The 25307-nt window shown below is 41.9% G+C and overlaps 2 protein-coding genes across 2 annotated transcripts; both read left to right on the forward strand.

Moving 5' to 3' along the window:
• Positions 1-2373: 2373 nt before the first annotated feature.
• On the forward strand, positions 2374-2958 carry LOC115077644 (olfactory receptor 1G1-like). The gene has a single exon (XM_029579940.1). The coding sequence runs from the start codon at positions 2374-2376 to the stop codon at positions 2956-2958; it is 585 nt and encodes a 194-aa protein (XP_029435800.1).
• A 16638-nt stretch (positions 2959-19596) lies between these two features.
• On the forward strand, positions 19597-20172 carry LOC115077645 (olfactory receptor 2M4-like). The gene has a single exon (XM_029579941.1). The coding sequence runs from the start codon at positions 19597-19599 to the stop codon at positions 20170-20172; it is 576 nt and encodes a 191-aa protein (XP_029435801.1).
• The last annotated feature ends 5135 nt before the right edge of the window (positions 20173-25307 follow it).

Consider the following 25307-nt stretch of genomic DNA (forward strand, 5'->3'; position numbering starts at 1 on the left):
TCCAGACCCCCGCTGGACCCCCAGGTAATTTAAGGCATTTTGGGGGGGTTCGGGAGGGTGGGGGATTTATTTTAAAGGGTCGGGGTGGGTTTTAGGGTGTTTTAGTGTGCCGGTTTTCCCGCCCTCCCCCTTCCCCCGATTTATGATTTTTTCACGATAAATTGGGGGAATTGTTATTGTATCGTGGCTCTAACGATTTTTGACGATTTAAAATATATCGGACGATATTTTAAATCGTCAAAAAACTATTCACATCCCTAATATGTAGTCAAAAGCTTTTTGTTCGTGGTACATTTCCCCCAGTGACACTTCCTTTTTTCTTGGACAAGTCACATTATCTCCCATTTGGAATGTAAGTTCCTTGGAGCAGTTATTTATTGTAACTTGCATACTGGAAGCCCTCAACAAAAGGCCAAGTTACAACTATGCAGAGATTCAATTCTAAACTGACAACTATTATCAAGTTACAACACTTATTTCAATTTTAAGACACCCAAGCATCTCCCAATAAGCACAAATTGGTGTGCTGACGACTATGAGACCTGATGATATGAGTTCAGTAGGAAGAGCACCATGGACAACCTCTCCTCAAAACCTGCAGGCGTCCCTTGACATTTTCTTCTTCAAAGAGAGATAAAAACCATGCTTTAAAATGTGTCTATGCTTCTAACACTACTATAGATGACTAAATTCTGGGTTATTTGGTGAGAACAGCATATTAGGACCTGGTATAAACCACTCCACATTTGCTAACATTTTTCTCATGGAATAATCAGTTTTGATTTATATTTCAAATTAAGACAAAGATAAAGTTTGAGGACTTCCTGTCCTAATCATTTTATATATTGTGAGCATTATTTAGAGGGTAAGCTACAATCCAAATTATTATATCAGAAATATTTTAGAAAACTAGAGATGAAAGAGATAAGGATTGTAACATGAGATGACAAAATGAATGAGCAACAGTGTTTTGGATCCACTGGATAGAGAAGAATACAAAATCAGGAAGATCAGAATGAGGATTAGGTAAAGAGATGGATTCTGTTGAGGTAAGTCCTTCCTCCATGCTATTCATTGGCCAAAAAATGTTTCATAAAGGTGTCAGATCTTAATTGGAAGATCTCTTCCCTGTTGCTCATTCCCAAACTAAGAGGTAGTGACTCCCAAGTCTGCCTGGCTAATAATGGAAGGAGAAACTTGTCCTCCACAAAATTATCTGGTAAAGGAATAGTTGGATCATGATGTCTCATCCTAGAAAGTTTGTCAAGTTGGAGAGAACATGCAGACTAGTACAACCCTTGTATTTATGGATACCTGGCATGATTTTAACATGTCTTTCTCTTTTCAGTATCATTAACTGACCACCAGGATATGCCCTATTGAAGCAATAATTAGATGGAAACCTAGTATACAAGTTAATTAAAGGAAAAAGTATTATATGTAAATGTAAATATATAATTTGTGCAAACTTTGGAATAGACTGAATAAAAAATAAATTTAAGAGCACCAACTTCTGGACCTTGTGAATTTAAAGTCAATGTATTGACTTCATTGCAGGCAGCATTAAACTATGATCTAAACTGAACCATATAAAAATAAAATAAAATAAATAGGATTCCTGGACCTCAAGAAGACTGATTTCAAAATGATGCATGATAGAGTTGAGTAAGCTCTATCAGGTATTAGAGTTGCTGGGTATGGAGGAACTTTAGTCATCAATAATATGGATGATTTGTCAATCTTACTTCTCCATTCGTGGTTCAAAAATGGTGTCAGATAGCCATGAGTCCATTACTGTTTGGTAATGGGATTTATGGGACAGTTTCTTTTAGGTTTTTCTTTAAAATATGTTTTAACTAATTAATTATTTTTGGTTCACTAATAAATAGAAATTGATTTAAACATTCAATAAACAGAAACACCATTTTAAAAAAATGATAAAAGATGAAACAAAATGAAAATTTCCCTGCTCTTTCTAATTTCTATTTCTTGATATCCTAACAGATTAAGAAGAGTAGAACAATGGGGAGGGAAAATGAGACATTGACCACAGAATTCATTCTTCTGGGATTCTCTGAAAATTCTCAGCAGCAATTCTTCATTTCAGTACTGGTTTTGTTGGTCTTCTTTATCTCTGTTTTGGGAAATTTTGGGTTCCTAATATTAATGTGGACAGATCATCATCTCCACACACCCATGTACTTCTTTCTTGGCAATTTATCCCTCATTGATATCTGTAACACCTCAGTCACGCTCTCAACATTACTGAACAATCTCTTTACAGGGAACATGCTCATATCCTTTTCTCTGTGCATGACTCAACTCTACTTTTTCATGATTTTGGTAAATGCAGAGTTCTTCCTTCTCACTGCCATGGCCTATGACCGCTATGTAGCAATCTGTCACCCCTTGCATTATGTGCTTATGATGAATAAGAAAATATGTTCCATGCTTGCAGCTGCTTCATGGATAGCTGGTTTTCTGGATTCAATTCCTGTAGAAGTTGTAATATCTCAGTTCTCTTTCTGTAGCTCCAATTTAATTAACCATTTCTTCTGTGACCCCAATGCTCTGATAAAACTCTCCTGCAGTGATCTATATGACCTTGAAATTCGAATACTTGTTGAAGGGTTGTTTTTGGTACTCTCCTGTTTCGTATTAATCCTTGTATCATATATCTGGATCATCAAAACCATCCTGAAAATCCAGTCTACGGAAGGGAGAAACAAAGCCTTTTTCACCTGCTCCTCCCACCTCATTGTGGTTAGTATATTCTATGGGACTCTGACCTGTATGTATATGAGACCACCCTCAATGTATTCACCAGATATGGACAAACTATTCTCCTTACTCTACACAGTTTTAACTCCAATGCTAAACCCCATCATTTATACTCTGAGAAATCAAGAAGTAAAAAATGCCCTGAGAAAAATCAGATTTTGTAAACTAAGGAGATAATTTTCAAAGGAGTTATGTGCATAAAAGTAGCATATATCATAGCAATTTTCAAAAAACATTTTCCCACATAAAACCTTGAGTGAATGGAGTGAATTTTCAAAGGTGATATGCGCATAAAAGTAACAATTTTCAAAAGTCAATTTAGGCATATAAAACTCAGTTTTACACATGTAAATTGTTTTGAAAATTATCTGTATACATGAAAACGTTTACCTTCATACATGTTAATGTATGAGCCAAATGTGCAGTATTTTCAAAGCCAACTAGCATGCATATGTTCATTTTGAAAATATTTGGTGACATATACTTTGTGGGCTGTTGTAAAATTACTCTCCAAGTGGAAAAAGGGGAGACTATGCTTTTCTTTTGTCTATAGGAAATGAAAAGCATAGGGTTATTTTGAGTTGAATTGATATGAGTACCATGTCAACAATTGAATTTTTAAATTTTCTAATTTTTTAGTTTTGAAAACAAAAACCCATTATCCATATATTAGGTATGAGTATAATAGACCTTCATACCATCCCATGGTTTCTTGGGCATATTTACTCCATGTTTAAACCGCTAACGGGATCATCTTTAATCATTGGTTTTTACTCCACCGATATTTGTTTTTCCTTTTATGATTTTTTCAAAAGTTTTTTATTAATATAAAATATGTTCAAAATGCTTCTCTCAAACAAATGTTGAAATCCTCTTATTATTTCGCTCAAAAGAGGTAAGTTCAGGATACTTTCCTTTAGCTGATATCAGAGTACAGTTCGACATGATCACGTTTCGCATCCCAGCTGCCTCAGGAACCTCTCTGGTATCGGGTTCTCTCTCTGTTGTTAATGGAATAGGGATTTTCTTTATTTCATGTACAGGTTATTCTGAAAAAACAAAGCACAATCACAACCACATTCATGGGATTCCACTTGCCTTAGCTTACTTCAGGGATAAACTTACAAACCCGCGAGCATTTTTATTACGTCGTCGTGGTGCAGGAGATACCGCCTACTAAGGTGGCTGCTACTTTACTTGCTTTTATACGCACGCTCTTAGCTTGAATCAATGGACAGATTACTCGTGATTGTGTGCAGATGAATCAGGCTTGATTTCAAATCACAGGGATTCACATAAACTGGGCCCATTCTATTTTCCAATTCAGCCCATAAGGGGAGACCGTACATAAGTGGAAAATCCATCGCTGTTCGTGTAGATTCATCCAGTTTTTAAAGATCCAATATGATTCACTTACAGCAGGGGCTCCAATGTCAAGAATTGCGTAGTGCATGCCAGCAATAATGTTCCATCCTTTCCCCTCTCAGTGACAGAATGCAAAGACTGTAGTTTTTGTGCATTGAAATAATCAAAAACATCAGTCCAATCAGCCGCAGGATGTCAAATCATTTTACCTGAGAAATTCTCCTGCCAGGCCAGTTTTGTAGTTTATGCAATCTTTTGTCCCTGTGATCTAATATATGTTGAGATGACAAAGCAATTAATGAAAACTAGACTGACTGAACATAAAAGTTGCCTAAAAACAGGAAAAATGGATGCACCTTTAGTAGCACATTTTTCATAGCAACAACATCGCTTTGAGGACTTAAGTTGGACTGTATTAGAATACATTCCCATACATTGGCATGGTGATGACAGGGTAAAGCAATTAAAGCAGCACAAACAGCGCTGGATTTTCCACTTACGTACGGTCTCCCCTTATGGGCTGAATTGGAAAATAGAATGGGCCCAGTTTTTGTGAATCCCTGTGATTTGAATTCAAGCCTGATTCATCTGCACACAATCACGAGTAATCTGTCCATTGATTCAAGCTAAGAGCATGCGTATAAAAGCAAGTATAGTAGCAGCCACCTCAGTAGGAGGTATCTCCTGCACCGCAACGACGTAATGAAAATGCTCGCGGGTTTGTAAGTTTATCCCTGAAGTAAGCTAAGGCAAGTGGAATCCCATGAATGTGGTTGTGATTGTGCTTTGTTTTTTCAGAATAACCTGTACATGAAACAAAGAACATCCCTATTCCATTAACAATAGAGAGAGAACCCGATACCAGAGAGGTTCCTGAGGCAGCTGGGATGCGAAACGTGATCATGTCGAACTGTACTCTGATATCAGCTAAAGGAAAGTATCCTGAACTTACCTCTTTTGAGTGAAATAATAAGAGGATTTCAATATTTGTTTGAGAGAAGCATTTTAAAGATATTTTATATTAACAAAAAACTTTTGAAATAAACATAAAAGGAAAAACAAATATCGGTGGAGTAAAGACCAATGATTAATGATGATCCCGTTAGCAGTTTAAACATGGAACAGATATGCCCGAGAAACCGTGGGATGGTATGAAGGTCTATTATACTCATACCTGATATATGGATAATGGGATTTTGTTTTGAAAACTAAAAAATTAGAAAATTTAAAAATTAAATTGTTGACGTGGTACTCATATCAATTCAATATCTTAATTGTCAACCCAGAGAAAAAGGAGTATTCACAGTAATTTTGAGTTGTTCATGTTTTCCATAGTGATTCCTTTCCTTTTTTAAATCTCCCTGAGCTATGAGACTGAGTTATATTTATTTCTGCCTCACTGATGTCAATGCTAATACCATGATTCCTCAATAATTTGTCAAAGCTGCCTTTTAGTACACTAAAATGAAACAATATGAAATACATTTAAAAAATAATAATGAAAAGAAAAAAAATTGTAAATGACAAAAACATCCCCTACTAATTAGTGGCTTGAGTTAGACATCATTGTTTGGTATAATTTGGAGAAATATGCAAATGAAGAATTTACGAGCTCATGTTAGATAGCAGAGTATACTCACTCTCCATGCTAGTTAGTGAGAGTTCATTAAATTAACACAATTTTCTATCTTCTTCAACCTGCTGTTAACTTACATTTTCAAGTACTGAAGGCAAGCTAAATAGCATTAGCATGTTGAACAATCTGAGTAGGATAAATTGACACACAGGACTTGCTTGTTAGTAGAGGAAAGAAATGGGAGACCTACTGCGCTCCAGTAAGAAGGAAAAAGGAGAATTCTAGGAGAATAAAAACATGAAAAGTTTGCATGTTTAGAACACCGTCTTCTGTGTCAGAAAGGAAAATGAAAAGAGAAGACCAAGGAGAAAATCTGGCTACTCCAACTCAGAAGGGTGCAACCACCATCCTGTAGTGTAGTCACTGCAATGAAGGCACCCACATTGTCTGCTGTAGCCTCAAAGCTCACATACATGAGACCTTCCCTCAAAATGTTTTTGAGACATAAACTGCTCTTCAACCTTAATCCTCTGAATGTCTTTAGTAGTTGTCTTTGACCATGCTAACAATGTCAATGACATAAAGGCCCTTGTCCTCTGGCAATGCATTGCTTGGAAATGCATTTGGCTTGATTAAAGAAATATGGATTTATTTTGAAGGGCTCAAGTTTTTGTCAATTTATCTCCTTTGTCAACACTCTCTCTTTCTCTTTATGTGATTTTCCCGCTTTGCTCCATGTGTCTCCTGTCTTGTTGGCGCCCTGTAATAGCTGTTATTTTTGTTATTTTTGGGGGGGGAGATGAAAGTACTGGGGGAAGGACAATTAGGAGGCTCCCTACTTTTGTAATTAGCCAAGGAGTGGTGCCCGGCCCTCCATAAAATATGCTGTCATGGACAGTAGAGGAAAAGAAAGAGGAAAGTGCAGCAGATAAACAGAAAGAGAAAAGTGCAACCTGTGAGACAACCCTGGATCCTAATCCATTATCTCATTACTTTTATTTTCTTTTTTGCAAATAAGGATTCAGTGAGGTTAATATTCAGCATCATATAGCCAGTGAAATTTTGACTTATCTGGCTAAGTGGTGTTGCTTGGCTGTACTGAGCATCACCACATAGCTTGCTAACAATTTATCCAGTTCAACAGTTAGTTGGATAAGCGAGGGTCAGGATGGGGCTTCTGTGGTTGAGGACCCAGCTAGGCTGTGGAATCCTTGGGGCGGATTTTAAAAGGGTTACGCGTGTTACAGCTCCTGTGCCTGCCGAGCCTATTTTGCATAGGCCCGGCGACGCGCGCAAGCCCCGGGACGCACATATGTCCCGGGACTTTGTGAATGGGGCGGGGCAGGGGCAGGGTGAGCGGGGGCAGTATTAGGGCCTGATTGCCAGCCGGCATGCACAAGTTATGCCTGCCAGAGGCAGACGTAAATAACAAAATATTTATTTATTTTAAAATGTTTCTATACCGTCGCTAAGTTAAATACCATCGCAAAGGTGTACATGTAGGCACACAAATTAAGGCCTGGATTTATCAAAATGCGGTAAGTACCGCATGCGATAGCAAAAGGGGTGTGTTTTATGCTAATATAGTATTTATTGTGATAATTACCTGTGTGAAGAGCTAAGTTAGTGCACATTGCGATACCATTTTGATTCTGTGATAAGTGCCAAACCTGATGTACTTCCTGCATTCAACCACTGGGAGACCAGTTTTTCAATGATGAGAGAGAGAGAGAGAGAGAGAGAGAGAGAGAGAGAGAGAGAGAGAGAGAGAGAGAGAGAGAGAGAGAGAGAGAGAGAGAGAGAGAGAGAGAGAGAGAGAGACTGGCTGTAATATCATGCCCCATAGGCAGGTATTTGTATCCCTAGGGTAGGCCCACCTAGTAACTCGAGGTGGGGATTAGGTAAGTGTGTAGGGGGTTAGGGGCCACTTTGACATGCTACGTGACACCTACGAACAGAACAGTGGTCTCTTGTGAAGATTAGCTGGCCTTCGGAGTGAGGAAACTCACTCCAAGATGAGATTTGGGCAATGTTCTCTCAACCTAGCTTGATGTCCATCAAGCTAGGTTGAGAGAGAGAGAGAGAGAGAGAGAGAGAGAGCACCTGGCCATAATATCATGGCCCATAGGCAGGTATTTGTATCCCTAGGGTAGGCCCACCCAGCTAATCTTCACAAGAGACCACTGTTCTGTTCGTAGGTGTCACGTAGCATGTCAAAGTGGCCCCTAACCCCCTACACACTTACCTAATCCCCACCTCGAGTTACTAGGTGGGCCTACCCTAGGGATACAAATACCTGCCTATGGGCCATGATATTATGGCCAGGTGCTCTCTCTCTCTCTCTCTCTCTCTCTCTCTCTCTCTCTCTCTCTCTCTCTCTCTCTCTCTCTCTCTCTCTCTCTCTCTTTTGCATCGCACCATACGATATGGTGCGATCGCATGCGGTAAACACGTTTTCGCATGCGTTAAAGGCCTATCGCATGTGAAAACGGGGCTTTTTGCATGCGATAAGCCCTTAACACATGCGAAAACGCCTTACCGCATTTTGAAAAATGACCCCCTAAGGTTGGTGAATGGTACTAACGTACATTCTAACAAATACCAAAAGGTTCAGTTAGAATATATCATAATAAAAAAACAATTGATTGATTAGTAATGTAGTTCATGACCAAGTGTACCTGTCAGGTTCTATTTACAGGTAAAAATTCATATTCTCTGTGTTATATAATTACGTAGGTTGTGTGTGTTGGTGCTCTTCTACCTTTCCTGTATATAAAGGTGTGGGGGATTTAGGTAGGGCTGGAGGGTGGGTTAGGTAGGGGAAGGGAGGGGAAGGTGTGTGGGGGGTGGCAGAAAGAAAGTTCTCTCCGAGGCCGATCTGAAATCGGAGCAGCCTCGGAGGGAACAGGGAAAGCCATCGGGACTCCCCTAGGGCTCGGCATGCACAAGGTGCACTAGCACTCACAAATGTAGGCCGCGCACGCAGGTTTTAAAATCTGCCCCCTTATGAACAGTCCAGGGCTATCAGGCAAGATAGAACTAAGCAAGGGAATCTTCAGCCTATCCCAGCCACAGGTTGGGCCACAGGTTGAGCCACAGGTAGCCACAGGTTGAGCCTTTGGGTTCTGGCAGCTGGCAGACAGGGGCTTGGACTGAGGCTAGTGCTGGACTGGAAACTGGAGCTTAGGCAAATCTGGAACCAAAGGCAAGTATAAAACTGTAGGGGTGTGCATTCGTTTTTGTCGTATTGGCGATCCGCAACGTATACTGCACTATTCGTAGTATTCGTGGGGAAGCGAAACCTATAGCGATTCCCCATGAATACACGAATATTCGCCAAATTATATGGCCACTTAAATAAAAATTTAAACAATCCCCCCACCCTCATGAACCCCCCCCCCCCAAGACTTACCAAAACTCCCTGGTGGTCCAGCAGGGGGTCCGGCAGCCATCCCCTGCACTCACACCCTCGGTGCAGCATTCATCATGGCACCGATAGCCTTTGTCACAGGGGCTACCGGGGCCATTGGTCAGCCCCTGTCACATGGCCATCAGCGCCATCTTGTGCTCCTACCATGTGACAGGGGCTGACCAATGTCACCGGTAGCCCCTGTGACATAGTATGGGCAAAGGCTATCAGCGCCATTTTGAGTGCTGGCATCGGATGGATGGAGTGCAGGAAGTCACTCCGGGACCCCGTTGGACCCTCAGGGACTTTTGGCCAGCTTGGGGGGCCTCCTGACCCCCACAAGACTTGCCAAAAGTCCAGCGGGGGTCCATAAGCGACCTCCTGCATGCCGGCCATCCAATGCCAGGACTCAAAATGGTGCCGATCACCTTTGCCCTCACTATGTCACAGGTACCGACGGTCGGCCCCTGTGATATAGTGAGGGCAAAGGCGATCTGCTGCCAGTATTCAAAATGGCGCCGATCACCTTTGCCCTCACTATGTCACAGGGGCCGACCGTCGGTATCTGTGACATGGACTCTGGCACTTTTAAGCACATTATGCTTTAACCTGTCTTCTCTATGTTATTATTTATAATTACTACCTGCTTTAACCTCTTTCCAGCTGTTAAGCTTCCAAGTTCTTACTCCTTGTTGAATGTAACTTTGCCTTTTTTCCACTTCTTTTGTTTAATTACTTTATTTGTCGCTTCAGTTTTTTACCCTTGTTCGATGTAAACCGATCCGATATGGTTATTACTATGAAGGTCGGTATAGAGAAGTGTTAAATAAATACATACATAAATAGTGAGGGCAAAGGCGATCGGCGTCATTTTGAGTCCTGGCATCGGACGGCCGGTGTGCAGGAGGTCGCTCCCTGACCCCCGCTGGACTTTTGGCAAGTCTTGTGGGGGTCAGGAGGACCTCCCAAGCTGGCCAAAAGTCCCTGGGGGTCCAATGGGGGCCCCGGAGCGACCTCCTGCACTCCGGCCGTCCGATGCCAGGACTCAAAATGGCGCTGATATCCTTTGCCCATACTATGTCACAGGGGCTACCGGTGCCATTGGTCAGCCCCTGTCACATGGTAGGAGCACAAGATGGCACCAGTGACCATGTGACAAGGGCTGACCAATGGCACCGGTAGCCCCTGTGACACAGGCTATCGGCGCCATGATGAGACCAGCACCGAGGGTGTGAGAGTGCAGGGGATGGCTTCTGGACTCCCCGCTGAACCACCAGGGAGTTTTGGTAAGTCTTGGGGGGGGGGGGGGGTCAGGAGGGGGGGGGGGTTGTAGTTAATTTTAATTTTAGCTGGGACACGAATATAAATCACCGTATTAACGCATCGGGGCGCCATACGGCCAAATACAATGCATTTGCTCCCCGACAAATCTGAATCACAAATGCAACGTATGGCGTCCCTCTGCACATCCCTATAAAACTGGAGTTTGAAACCAGATGCAGTGAGGCATGGCACACTGGAGTAGGCTGGGACACTGGAATGGGATAGAACCTGGAACACTGGAGTAGGCTGGGCACTGGAGCAGGACAGGATGACAGGTAACACAAAAGACCTAGGGAGGCCACTGAACAAGGCAAAAGCAGAAGGTTTAGGGAGCCACCTGAGCCAAAGCTGGAACAGAAGGCGAGGAAAGCCATAGAGCAAAACTAGAACAGAAGACTTAGGAAAGCAACAGAGCAAACTTGGAGCAAAAGGCTTAGGAAAGCCTCAAAGCAAACTTGGAACAGAGGGCTTAAGAAAGCCACAGAGCATTTGGAGTCCAAGCAGGAAGCGGAGCAGTCTCGATAACAAGGCCCAGAGCATAACCAGAGGCAGGGTTAAATAGTATGGACCTTACTGAGTCATGTGATGATGGTGGCTGTGACTGGAGAGAGGGTATAAGCAGCTTCCCAAGGGCCTCTGGTGGTTGGGAGGCTGCATGACAGGCAGAATCACAGGGCAGACCAACTAACTTAGGGCCTCATTTACTAAACATTTTCTTCACATAATGGGACAAAAGCCTTAGTAAATCAGGCCCTTAGCTAGATAACTGGCAATTCTCAATTTTATCTGGCTTAGTGAGACAGATAAATCTAAAACAGCTATTGGCTGTCCTAAAGTTAGCCAGTTAAACTTATTCAGCTAATTATAAGCCAGCTAAATATATTCCATGGTGTGCTGTCTTGCTGGATATATTGGCCAAGTTATCCGGATAAGTTTATCTAGCTAACTTGCTCATCCAAATAGTAGCTAAAGATTGGCCTCTCTGTGTTTATCCCAAGTTTTGAAGACAGCATGGGATAAGCACAGAGGGGCAGATTTTCAAAATTTACTCGCGTAGGGGGGTTACGCGTGCCGGGCCTATTTTCAAAAGGCCCAGCGATGCGCGTAAAGCCCCGGGACAAGTGTAAGTCCTGGGGCTTGGAAAAAGGGGTGGGGCAGGGGCGGGCCAGGGCAGTCCAGGGGCTGGGGTGTGTGTGTGTGTGTGTGTGTGTGACCAGAGGCCTCTGCATGGCCGCTGGGCCTGGGATGACGTGCCAGCAGTTGGCCGGCGCGTGCAACTTACTTCAGCCACAGGGCTGAAGTAGGTTTTGGAACAAAGAAAACAAAAAAGGAAAAGGTGGGGGGAAAGGACGGAGGAGGTAAGGGGAGGTAGGGGAAGGGAAGGTGGGGTGGGGGGTAAGCAAATTCCTTCCGAGGCCACTCTGATTTTGGTGAAGCCTGGGAGGGAACAGGGGAAGGCAGCGTGGCTCGGATAGGGCTCGGCATGCGCAAGGTGCACAATTGTGCACCCCCTTGTTTGCGACGACCCCGGATTTTATAACATGCGCATGGCTGCGTGTGCATGTTATAAAATTGGGCCTACATTTGTGCACGCCGGGTAGCACGCCCAAATGTACGCTGCGTGCATACCTTTTAAAATCTGCCCCAGAGAATTCTTAGGGGTCAACATTTACAATATAGATGGATATCTAAGTTAGCCGGCTAGGCTTATCCAGCTAACTTAGATGCGATAAGATGTGATATTCAGCTGCACAGCTATGCAGCTGAATATCCCCATATTTGGCACTGTCTCAATATCACTACTTAGCTGGATAACTTATCTGGCTAAATAGCACTGCTCCATTATTCCCATTACCTTCCCACAAGATCTCAGATTACATTCTTAGACGGATAAATGACTTATCCGGTGAAGTGGTAGCCACTGAACATAGCCAGATATTTAGTGCCCGGCATCCTACTTATCCAGCTAAGTAACATATGAATATCACCCTCTTAGTTGCTCTGTGATTAATTGCAAAATCTCGTCCTTTTTTGTTTCTCCCTTATAGCATATCTAGACTCTAGGGTGGTGAAGTCATATTGATTTGTGCTGTTTCAGGGCTGGGATGTGGTGGGGAGGACAAAAAGAAATGAGAGAGAAGAGCACGTGGTGTTGTTCCCTTCCTTCCCAAGGAGGCAAAGACCAGGCCATGCTTTTGAATGCCAGGCTGTACACCCCTGCCCGAGGAGACTGAGGACAGCAGATAGTACCCACCAGTCTATTCCACCACCCCATACACACACACACACACATACACACACACATACACACACACACACACACACACATACACACACACACACACAAAATCAGAGATGAACCAGTTGATTCTGGCTTGAAGAGGAGCCTGTTCTTCACTGTCCAATGAGGAGGTTTGCTGTAGAGGATAATATTTCAGGGAGAGGAGGAGCATGAGAATCACCAGGGATTGGGGGTTAGACTTAGGGACATTAGGACTACTGAGGAAATTATGGGGGAGCTGGGGTTGGAAGATCAGGATCATCAGGACAGAGAGGAGGAATGGGTTAGAGAAAAAGCGCCCCATTCTCTTTATCTGCCTTTTCCTTCTTACCCCATTGATCCTGCATCATCAACTCCCAACCATCTTTCATCTACTAGAGCTCATCAAGCATGTTAAGAGACAGAAGAGTGTGTGTGTGTGTGTGTGTGAGAGAGAGAGAGAGAGAGAGAGAGAGTTCACATGTGGCCCTGGTCCCTCCCCCTTTGTACAGGTCACACCTGTCCCTGATTCCATCAATCTCACCTCCTTTACAGTTCCACTTCCTTTTTGTCTACAAATCAAGGTCTGCTTATATCTCTTCATAGAATTCTTCTCAGCAATTCTTCTCAGAAACCTTGTAGGGTTTCTCATGAGATGGTTGTGGTCTATAGTTCCCCCTTAGCTACCCTGGGCACTGCCTAGGAGTAAACTGTTGTCACCTCAGCTTCCATGGTGGTAAGGCTCTGATTGACTGAGTGATCTAACAGGCCCAAGGAATCAGAAGTGAAGCCCCAGCCTGAATCTCACTCAGAACATACTGCAGAAAAGAATCACTCACAACTTGGAGCTCAACCTTATATTGAATAGGAGACACATTCCTCCTAGAAGTCCTCCTTAGCACACTTACTTAGAAAGCCAAGAACCATGCCACATTCTTCTGTAAGAGCACAAATTCCATACCAAAATCTCCCCTCCCCCAATCCCCATTCCTGTCTTCTAAAACCAAGTGTGGGCTCCCCATACCCATGGCCCCCCCTCCCGTGACCCCCCTTCCCTGCTTCTAAATGTGGTGCCCTATCCTCCAAAGCCTCCCTTTCTCATGGCTTCTTATAAATATCAAGTGTGATGTCAAATCCCCCAAACCCCATCCCCACCTGCCAAAGCCAAGTAAGAGGAGGAGAAAGGTGTCCCTCCCATCTCCTTGACATCATCATCAGAGCAAGCCTTTTACCAATGCAACGTTACTGCAGCACTGCAGAGCTGAAAGACATCTGCACTATAAACTTTCAATGTGCACTCATTCTGTCCCCAACATTTACCTTATCAAGCACTCAACTTCCAGTTCCTATCTTGAAAACTAAGCACTTTCATCAACAAAAAGTAAATAAAGTTAATCAGGTCCTTAGAAAAACTTTCTCTGTGGATTCCCTCCTGGTTCCTCCATCAGGTCCCAGATGTTCAGGCAATCTTTATTACCGGCTGCTCTGAAATCTGTGAGCCTTTGTGGAAGAAGAGGCTGCCCATCCCATGAATGCAAACTGTAAGTCGATTCAAACTTATCTTTCTCATTTAGTCTTAGTTTCTTTTAAACTACTTGTGTGCATTTCATTTAATGACATAGATTATGAAATAGGAATGTATTCTTGCAAGAGAATTCAAAGATACGATGAAATGGGCATCTAAATGGCACATGAAATTTAATGTGGACTAGCTGATAGTGATACACATATGGAAAAGTAATCCTAACTACATGATGATGGGTTATAAGTTAGGAATCACTGTCCAAGAAAAGGATTTTGTGTCATTGTGCACAGTACATTTAAAACCTCAGGTCAGTGTGCAGCAGTGGTTTTACAAAAAGCATGTTAAAAAAGTGATTTAATATAGAATGATAGGAATGATTTGGAAAGGAATGGAGAATTAAAGGGAGACTGTCTAATGCCTCTGTAGAGATCTATGGTAAGATCACATCCTCAGTATTGTGTGCAATTCGGGTTGTGATAGAGATAAGATATACAGGAACTAGAAAAGCTACAGAGAAGGGCAACAAAAATGATAAAGAGGATTGAATTGCTACCTAATGAAGAAGGGCTAAAAGATTAAGGGCCAGATTTTCAAAAGCATTTACTCAAGCAAAACTGGTTTTTGCTCGAGTAAATACACTTTACTCAAGGAAGTGGGCTTTTCAAAATTGCTACAATATATGCCATTGAATTGTCCATAGGATTTACTCAAGTAAGTGCACTTTACTCGAGTAAATAGCTTTTGAAAATTGCTACGATAGTATGTCACATTTACATGCGTAAATCCATTGAAAATGACCCCCTAAGGTTCTTTAGCATTAACAAGACCTGACTCAGAGGAGATAAGGTAGAGGTTTATAAAATCCTGAGAAAGAGAGAAAGATAAATAGGGAACAGTTATACATTAGGACTAGGGAGCTCTCCATGAATTTAAAGGATAGCAGATTTAAAATAAATTGGAGAAAGTTTATTTTTTTCAATCAATGCACAACTAAGTTGTGAAATTTCTTGCAAAGGATGTTGTCAAAGCATCTAGCATAGATGAGTTTAAGAAGGATTTGGATGTGTTCCTGAAGGAAAAGTCCATAAATAATTAGTAAATAGGTTGATTTGGAGAAAGCCACTGCTTATCCCTGGGAGTGGGAAATAGGAAATGAATCTACTGTTTGGGACCTGCTGATATTTCCAAGTGCTCTGAGTGGACCACTGCCAGGAACAGGATGCTGGGTTTGATGGACACTTGGTCTGACCCAGCATGGTCATCTTATCATGGTTTAAATTGTGCATACTGTCAGGGCTGGTGCACGAGGATTTGTCACCCTAGGCAAACCTTCAGTCATGCATTCTCCATCCCCAATTTACCTACCATTGCACTCCCTTCTTTGGCAGCATTTGCTCTTCCCCTTTGGGCCTCATGCTGGTGGGATTTTGCCACCCCCCCAAAATGTTGGTGCTCTAGGCAACTACGTAGTATGCTCATGGGAAACACTGGCCCTGCACATTGTGGACCCTTGCACAGACTTTTAGCAGAGTAATGGTGCAAACATTTCAGGAAGCCCTTGCACATAGATAAATGAGTTTTTGTATGGGTTACTAACTTTTGAAAGTTTCCTCACTTATAGTCCTGGACTTCAGAGGGCAGACTTTATGATTATGGAAGATCGGGTTCAGGAAGCCATGCTGAGAATAAGAGAGCTGAAGGACATGGAGGAACTTTGCTAAGCAATAAAAGGTAGTAATGGAGAAAGCAACAAATCTTTGTGCAAAGTTGGGTAATGAAAATAAAAGGAGAACGAGGCCAGTATGTTTCTCTATGGAGGTAGCAGAAATGGCTAGGTTACTGTTTTACTGTGAAGATTAGTATTTAGAAAATACAAAAACACAGAGGCATAGGAAGAGAGTCAGGAAAAACATAAAAGCTGCAAAAGGCAACAAGACAGGCAGATGTGTAAAAATAAGAGAAAACAGATAAAACAAGGAGATAAAAGCAAAACTATGTATAACAATATCTATATCTGTATCTATCTATCTATAAGTATATAAAATGTTTAACCAAAGCACATCTCTAGTATTTACAGAAAAAAGTAATGAGAAATGACATGATTCAAGTAAATGCATTGAGCAATATAAAATGATGAAAAACTGAATTATAGAGGAGGACGCCTTTGAAGTCTTAGAAAAATAAGACTGGATAAGGTCATGAGAGCGGATGATGTGCACACCAGGATGACTATAATTGCTCAAGAATGTGTTGACCACGCCTCTTGCAAATCTGTTCAGGTTGTCCTTGACGATGGGGAAGTTCCCAGGGAATGGAATGCAACACAAAGTGAAGGTGGGCAGCTCGACCCATTATCCTAACTTCAGTAGTGAGAAAAAACTAGGCTAACATTTATAAAAAAAAAGGTAGTGTAACACCTTGAAACAAGTAGATTCCAGGAAACCCAAAAACATGGATTCACAAAAGAAGCATCAAGTCAGAAAAACTTGATTGAGTTCTTAATGAGATCAGAGAGATGCACTAGACGTTGCCTGCCTAGCAGCTTATTAGACCCCTCGACAAAGAGCTAAATGGAACATCCCAAGAGACCAAACTAATTTAAGCTCGTTCTGGGATTCAGTGGATAGCCTGATGATGACAAGTAAATCCATTATCATGCTTTGCACATGCTTTGGATAAGCGGATGCATTAACTTTGAACACCATTGTAGATTTTAAAAGGGTCACACAGGAGCCCATAAATGCACATATTTCACCGTGCACAAAGACACACACTATTTTATAAACTAAGGGGTGCATTTAAAAACAATGCATGCGTGCATCCATGTGCACACACTACCTGGCACGCAGACATGGACGTGCATGTTATAAAATCGGGGGCGGCGCGTGCAAGGGGTGTTCATGCGGCAACTCATCGGGGCCTTCCCTAGTTCCCTCCCAGTCCGCTCCAATTAAGGAGCGGACTGGGAGGGAGCTTTCCTACCCCCTACCCTAGCCTCCCTTCCCCTTCCCCTCTCCTCCCCACCCCCTAAACATAATGTCCAGTACCTTTTTTCTTCTTTAAGTTGCTGCTCGTCCAGAGCAGAAGCAACTTATATGCGCCAGCCGACTGCCGGCACATGCTCCCCCAGCACAGTGGCAATTGGCCACTGTGCTGGCACCTCCAGCCCTGCCCCCAGACCGCTCCTTTCCACACCCCCCCCCCCCCCCCCGTACCACTCCCTTTTTAGGTCCTGGCACCTACTCGTGTACCGGGGTTTATGCACATGGCTGGGCCCATTTGAAAATTGGCCTGACACATGTAAGGCCCGGGATTTACACACACCAGGGTTTTAAAATCTGTCTGAATATGCATTGGTTATAAAATGTTCTTCATGTGTGTATGTCTTCAGCTCTGCACACATATCTTGTGGTGAGAGGAAGGGGGGAGGGACGGAGAGAGAGAGCCTCTTTAAAAGGCTGAGTCTGATACGGACCATTATAAGAGGGCTCTTTGACTTGAGGTGAGTTTTAGGGAGGTAGGTTGGAGTTAGGAAGGATGCTGGTACACATTCCAATGTATCCTTTGTAAAATTGACATCATTAAATAATTTTAGACCTTCTAAGCAATGAAAATTCTAAAGAGAGGAGCTGATTTGTACACTGCAGTCTCTGTTAGATACACTGGGGTAGATTTTCAAAGGGTTACATGCGTAAGATACGCGCGCAATCCCCAAAAACCTACCCCTGTGCGCCCAAACCTATTTTGCATAGGCTCGGCAGCGCGTGCAAGCCCTGGGATGCGCGTATGACCCGGGGCTTTCAAAAATGGACAGCCCGGGGGGGTGGCGGCAGTTCAGGGGTGGTCGGGGGCGGGACCGAATCCTACAGCACATAGGCCTGTGCCGGGGGATGGCGAGCCGGCGCACGCAAGTTATGCCTGTCAGAGGCAGGCGTAACTCTTCAAGATAAGGTAGGGGGGGATTTAGGCAGGGCTGGGGGGTGGGTTTAGTTAGGGGAAAGGAGGGAAAGGTGGGGAGGGATCTAAAAAAAAGTTCCCTCCAAGGCCACTCTGATTTCGGAGCGGCCTTGGAGGGAACGGGGAAAGCCATCGGGGCTCCCCTTGGGCTTGGCATGCGCAAGGTGCACGTGTGCACCCCCTTGCGTGCGCCGACCCCAGATTTTATAACATGCGCGCGGCAGCGCACATGTTATAAAATCGGGTGTACGTTTGTGTGCCCCAGGTGGTGCGCTCAAATGTACCCTGCACACGTAAAATTTAAAATTGTCCCCATTGTGCATTTCAACTCCTTTTCATCATTTATAAGGTCTAAAATTCTTTAATGATGTGAATTTTACAATGGATACACCTCCCAAAAACTCACCCTGAAGCAAAGTGCCCCCTTACAATGGTCCATATATAGAGAGTATCAGACTGAGCCTTATAAAGAGGCTCTCTCTCCCTCCCCACAAGATATGTGTGCAGAGCTGAAGACATACACACATGAAGAGTATTTTATAACCAACGCACATTCAGCCAGATTTTAAAACCCTGATGTTCTCCGGACTCCTGTCCCTACTGAGGAGTTGTAGCAAAGTTTTGCACATAACATACATGCACTGGCTGAGGAAAATTAGGGGTTACATGTGTCTGTGCTGGTTCCTCATCTGGAACACCCATGCCCTGCCCCTTTTTCACCTACTTTTTCTGGGCACACATATATTGATGTATGTGCACCCTTTCTGGCTATTTAAAAATTGCATATCTCCCGCGTGGCTCACTTACACACAAAGGTGGCTGTTTATGAATGCGGAAGGCTTTTAAAATCTACCTCAACATAAATAACCAGTTTTGGAACAGATTTCCTTTGCAATCTGGATACTGCATTTATTTAGTATGTAAGTCATTATCGTAGCTATGTACATGCATAGGACTACTGATACATTACACCACATATTTTCTTATTTCAGTTGCAGTTGTTATGTCTCTGTTCCTTAATATCTCTACAGATTAAGAAGATTGGAACAATGGGGAGAGGAAATGAGACATCAACCACAGAATTTGTTCTTTTGATATTCTCTGACCATTCTCACCAGAAGCTCCTTATTTCTGTATTGGTGTTATTGGCCTTCCTTAGCTCTGTGTTGGGGAACCTTGGCTTCTTAACCTTAATGTGGACAGATCATCATCTCCACACACCCATGTACTTCTTCCTTGCCAACTTGTCCCTCTTAGATATCTGTAACACTTCAGTCACACTATCTACCCTGCTGAATAACCTCTTCACAGGGAGCACATGCATTTCCTATTCTCTATGTTTGACACAGCTCTACTGTTTCATGATTTTCATTAGTACAGAGTTTTTCCTTCTCACTGTCATGGCCTATGACCGCTATGTGGCAATCTGTCACCCCTTGCATTATGCACTCAAGATGAATAAGAAAACATGTGCCTTGCTTGTAGCTGCTGCTTGGATAGCTGGCTCTCTAGACTCAATTCCTATATTAATTTCAGTATCTCAGTTCTCTTTCTGTAGTTCCAATGAAATTGACCATTTCTTCTGTGATCTCAATGCACTGATAAAAATCTCCTGCAGTGAATTGTACAGCATTGAAATTCAGATACTTATCGAAGGGATAAGTGTAATGTTCTCTTCCTTTACATTAATCCTGATATCATATATCTATATCATCAAAACTATCCTGAAAATCCGATCTACAGAAGGAAGAAGCAAAGCTTTCTCCACCTGTTCCTCCCACCTCACAGTAGTTAGTCTATTCTGTGGGTCTCTGAGCTGCATGTACCTGAGACCACCCTCAATGTATTCGCCAGACCTAGACAAACTGTTCTCCTTACTCTACACAGTTTTAATTCCAATGCTAAATCCCGTAATTTATAGTTTGAGAAATCAAGAAGTAAAAAATGCCCTGAGAAAAGTCAGATTTTGGAAATAGTAAACAAGAATCAAGGAATCTATGATCACTCTTGGAAACCTCATGCTTAGTCCTTGAATAAGCAGAGTGATATTCTTTCTTGGTTTATCCTCAACCTGAATTACAAAACAAGATCCAAAGGAAAATTGCTGAAATTTTTTGTAAAACCTTAACTAAGCCCTGTTTTGTTTTTGTTTTTACTTTCTGGACCAATGGGAATGATCAAGAATCTTCTCCATACCATTATACACACACACACACACACACACACACACACACACACACACACACACACAATCACCAGCATTAGGAGGGAAGTGTTTTACAACAATTAAGACAAATCACTCAATTTTATTTTAAAATATTTAACATACTGTAACAAATTTTAGTGTGAATAGTGCAATTGTTTTTAACATGGTATTCATCCAGATAATGTCTCAGAGCAAATAAGCTCTATCTGGATTTGAACAAGCAGATTACTGAGATAAGGCGCAAGAATAACTCTGAAAGACTAAGCTGAGCAACCCTGCAGCCCGAGGAACCAGATTGGTCATTAGGGTTTCTACAGGAGTGCCAGAACACCAGGAAATTGATTTGATGTCTAGGAGACCAAACTGAGTGAATCTAGAGGAAACCCATGAATTCTTGAATATTGAAGTAATGTATAAGTATGTTGTATGCCCAGGAAGGTGAAATTTTGATTAACAGTATAGACAGATCCTAGATAGGATTAATGAATTGTCAAAGCTTTGTTCTGGAAATAGGGTATTAGAACTAAATTCCTACAGTACCTAAATGTAATCTGCTTTGAAGTGCTGAAAAGCAAAATAGAAATTAAAAAAAAAAAAAAATATATATATATATATATATATAATAAAATAAAGCTTGTTTCACTTTATGTAATGTTTCTTCTCCCACTGATACCACTGTTGGGCAGGTTACAATTTTTTTTTTTTTTTGCAATTTATACTTTATTAATTTTTCAAATACACATTCATGTATTCAATAATTTCCATATTCTTCAAAAAGTAAATGTAATCATGCCACTTAATAATATTTTTCAAATAACAATTAACCAATAACTTTCCTATCTTGGCTGATTATACCCTAATAATAAGGGGGTCATTTAAAGTAACGTTTATACAAAAACATATAAGATACAGAGAGAGAATGAGGTCTCATTAATACTTAAACCATTTCTGTTGTTTGAACCTGATTTAGCTTTTCTAATTCTTTATCTCTTAAAAAAATTTCCATATGCTCTGGCATTGTGAAGACAAATTTTTTTCCATGAAAATTAACAAAACATCGGCAAGGGAACTTTAAATAAAAAGTTGCCCCAATCTCTAATGTTTTGGTTTTCAACTTAAGAAATTGTTTCCTAAGGCTTTGTGTAGTCTTGGAAACATCCGGGAAGGAAAAAACCTTTTGCCCACAAAATGATATTTCACGATTTTTTAAGGATTTCTCGAAAATGATCTCCTTATCTCTTTCTTGAACAAAGGACACAAACAAAGTTGTCCTTTTATGTATTACATCCAACGAGTCTTCCAAGAATGTTGATATACCTGGGGATTGTAAATCATCCAATTCCCCAGGTTTATCAGTTCTCTTCAATGGGAAATAATAAATCTTTCAAATTGATGGAATTTCCTCATCTTTATAGGCCAAAATTTCTTTTAAATATTTAACAAACATTTCAAATGGAGACATTAACCTGGTATATAGAAAATTTACATATCGTAAGTTCCTAATCCGTAACATATTTTCTAAATTCTCTATTTCCTTATGAAGTGTCAAATTATCAGATATACGTATACTTTCCACACTTTGTACATTCTGGACATTAGTTGTTAAGGTATTCACTTTTGCCTCAATTTCTACCAATTTTTTCCCTTGTTCAGTTATTTCAACCTTATTAGCATTTACCATCATTGAAAGAGAGGAGTTCATTTGAGAAACGTTAGAATCAAGTTTTAACAACATCCTCCACACATCCCCCAATGTCACTTTGGAAGCATCCATTTCCACTGGTTGGATGCTTACTTGTAATGGCGTTGTTGTGCCATTGACTACTTCTTGATGTAAAGAAGACAAAGTTTGTGGAGATTCTTGACCTACCTCACCGGGTAGGGCTCCCTCTCCACTCACATTGGCAGCCTTACTTCCACTGGAACTATCCAGGGACGCTGTTACGGTGGGTTGTGAAGGCTTGGAATTTATGCCGGGACTCAGTGAGACTTCAAATGAGTCTCCATTGACATTCCCTTGTGGCATGTTGAGCCGACTCAAATGAGCGTCCATTGGTCCGAGCTTGGGAGTGAGAGGAGACGAAGTATAAGCCTTAGCTTTTCTTTTCCACCCCATAAAATCAATATAAATTCCACCACTTACTCAATCAGGCGGTCAAAGACAGTCAAGGCAGTCAAAGGCGGTCAAAGCCGGTCTAAGCCGCGCGCGCCCCTTTGGCGCACGAGGCTTAGGCGATGCGCCGGCGGCGACTAAGCGCCGCTTCTCGCGGGGTTTTAAGCCCGGTCGCAGGCAGTGATGTCACTCGGCAAACTCACAGTTCTTTTAAGAGATTGCCGGCACCTGTTATGCAGCGGTCCTCCTCTCTCTCTCGAACTCCTCCGACCCCGTCTAAGCGCCGCTTCTCGCGGGGTTTTAAGCCCGGTCGCAGGCAGTGATGTCACTCGGCAAACTCACAGTTCTTTTAAGAGATTGCCGGCACCTGGTATGCAGCGGTCCTCCTCTCTCTCTCGAACTCCTCCGACCCCCGGCAGGTTACAATTTTGAGTCCTGAAATGGTTGTCACTATGGTGACTGGGACTACTAGAGGATGTTTTTATTTTTTTAATTTAGAAAGAAGGTTTGTAAATAGTTATATCTCTACCCATCTGTGAAAAGGGGTATTGGGGGTAAGGAATGTAAATTGGGGTTATATTTTATTTTAATTAGTTTTACATATAATATATTTCACTGGATGCTATCTGTCTGTTGGTGGCTGGTGGAGTGTGCATGATAAAAAAAATATCCTCTGCATCCGGGACTTATCTCTCTCCCTGCTCAGCAAAATTACATAAACAAAAGTATTGTCAGTCTCCTAGGTCTCCAAATCTCCTTCTACCCCAAGTCCTTACCCTACCATACTTCGGGGCATTCCAAAGGCAGGAGCAATTCTATCACTCCTGCTCGGCTGCTCCTGCATTCCACAATGGCCACCGGTCAGCCATAGGCCAGTGTCATTATGTTGTGCAGCAGTATTCTTTTGTACAACAAAATGCTGCCGGCCTTAGATTGACTGGTGGCCACTTTGGAATGCAGAAGCAGCTGGGCAGGAATGAGTGGCAAATAAGGACTAAAAGGTCCATCTAATCTACCCAATTCCATTCCATATGAAATGCCTTTGACCTCAGTCTCCCCTGTTACTGCTCTTATGCTTTCTTAAACTCTGATACAGTTTTTGCCTCCATCACCTCCACTAATAGTTCAGGATTCTGATCCATAGTGTCCGCTTTTTTTTTTTTAACATACCTCATGAAGATGGCTGAACAGGAGAATGTAACTCATACCTCATGAAGATGGCCATACAGGCAAATGTAGATTCAAATGAAGAAAGGAGGGTGAAGAGAAGATCTGACCATTTCCTAATGTACCTCTGGAATATGTCAATCCTGGTTTGATCTAGAAAGAAGAACTCTTATTAAAAACATTTCTTTTTTTGCACTTCCTGACCACCTAATAGCATATTCAATAGTGTGAATCCACTGAATTCTCTGAGATAACATGATACATGGATTATGTATGCTGATATCGCTAGACTAAACACAACAACCTGCTCACCTACCACGCTTTATTTATTTATTTTTTAGTTTTATATACCGTTATTCGGTGCAATCATCACAACGGTTTACAAGATTCAAACAGAATACAGGTAGTTAATCATTTGATAATCATTGGAAATACAATGGGAGGGATTACGGGAGGGGGGAGAGGGAGATAGGGAAAACGGGAATAATTGAAATTTAAGGGAAGGAGGATAGTATAGGCAGGGAGATTTATTAATCTTAGAGGCAGTTTCATTGCATTGTTTCTTATAAGTTCATTGTAGTATGACAATGGTTGATGCTGGTTGCTGTTTTGTTCTTGCGTGGGTTTGGTTGGTGGTACTGATTGTTGTTAGTTCGTTGAGTTATCTGATTGTCAATGTAGACTTTGTAGAAAAGCAATATTTTTAGATCTTTCTTGAATGTTTTGATGTTGGTTTGTGTTCTCAAATCATTTGGTAGGGATTTCCATATTTTCAGGCAGGCAATGGAGACTGCTCTATCTCTAGGAGTTGATAGGTGAGCCTCTCTGATGGGGGGAATTGTTAGACGACATCTGTTGTTTGATCACAGGTTCCTATGGGCATTTAGTGGGGTTATTTTTAAACCTGTTTGTCTTTGATGATCGGTGTGTACTAATTTATGTAAGATGGTCATGGTCTTGTGTTCAATTCGGGATTTTATTGGAAGCCAGTGTAGTGAAATCAGTATGGGGGTAATGTAATTGTTCTTTTTTTCCCCATTAGAATTCTGGCTGCTGAGTTCTGTAGAATCTGAAGAGGTTTGATGTTGTATGGAAGATCGATCAGTAGGGAATTGCAGTAGTCTATGGTTGAGAAAATTAGTAGTTGCAGTACAGTTCTGAAGTCATATGAGTTTAGGAATGGTTTTATACATCTTAGGGTAAGAAATTTGAAATATCCTTCATTGATTTTGATTGTTATGTGGTTTTTTTAGGATAGGTTTTTGTCAATGATTACTCCAAGGTTTCTGGTGTGACAGGGAATATTGGGTGCATTTGATTGCCAGGTGTGAATTGGGGTGGTCGTGTTAGATTGGGTTTTCTGTCCATGATGATTATTTCAGTTTTGTTAATGTTGATTATGAGTTTTAGGCCTGGATTTATAAAAATGTGGAAAGTACCGCATGCGATAGCAAAAGGGCTGTGTTTTATGCTAATATAGCATTTATCGCAATTTGTGCTAATTACCTGTGCGAAGAGTTAAGTTAGCGCAAATTGCGATACCATTTTCAGAATCTTTAATAAGTGCCAGACCTGTTGTATTTCCTGCATTCAACCACTGGGGGACCATTTTTAATGGTCCCAAA

This window comes from Rhinatrema bivittatum, chromosome 16, assembly GCF_901001135.1.
Source record: "Rhinatrema bivittatum chromosome 16, aRhiBiv1.1, whole genome shotgun sequence".
Taxonomy (NCBI): Eukaryota; Metazoa; Chordata; class Amphibia; order Gymnophiona; family Rhinatrematidae; genus Rhinatrema; species Rhinatrema bivittatum.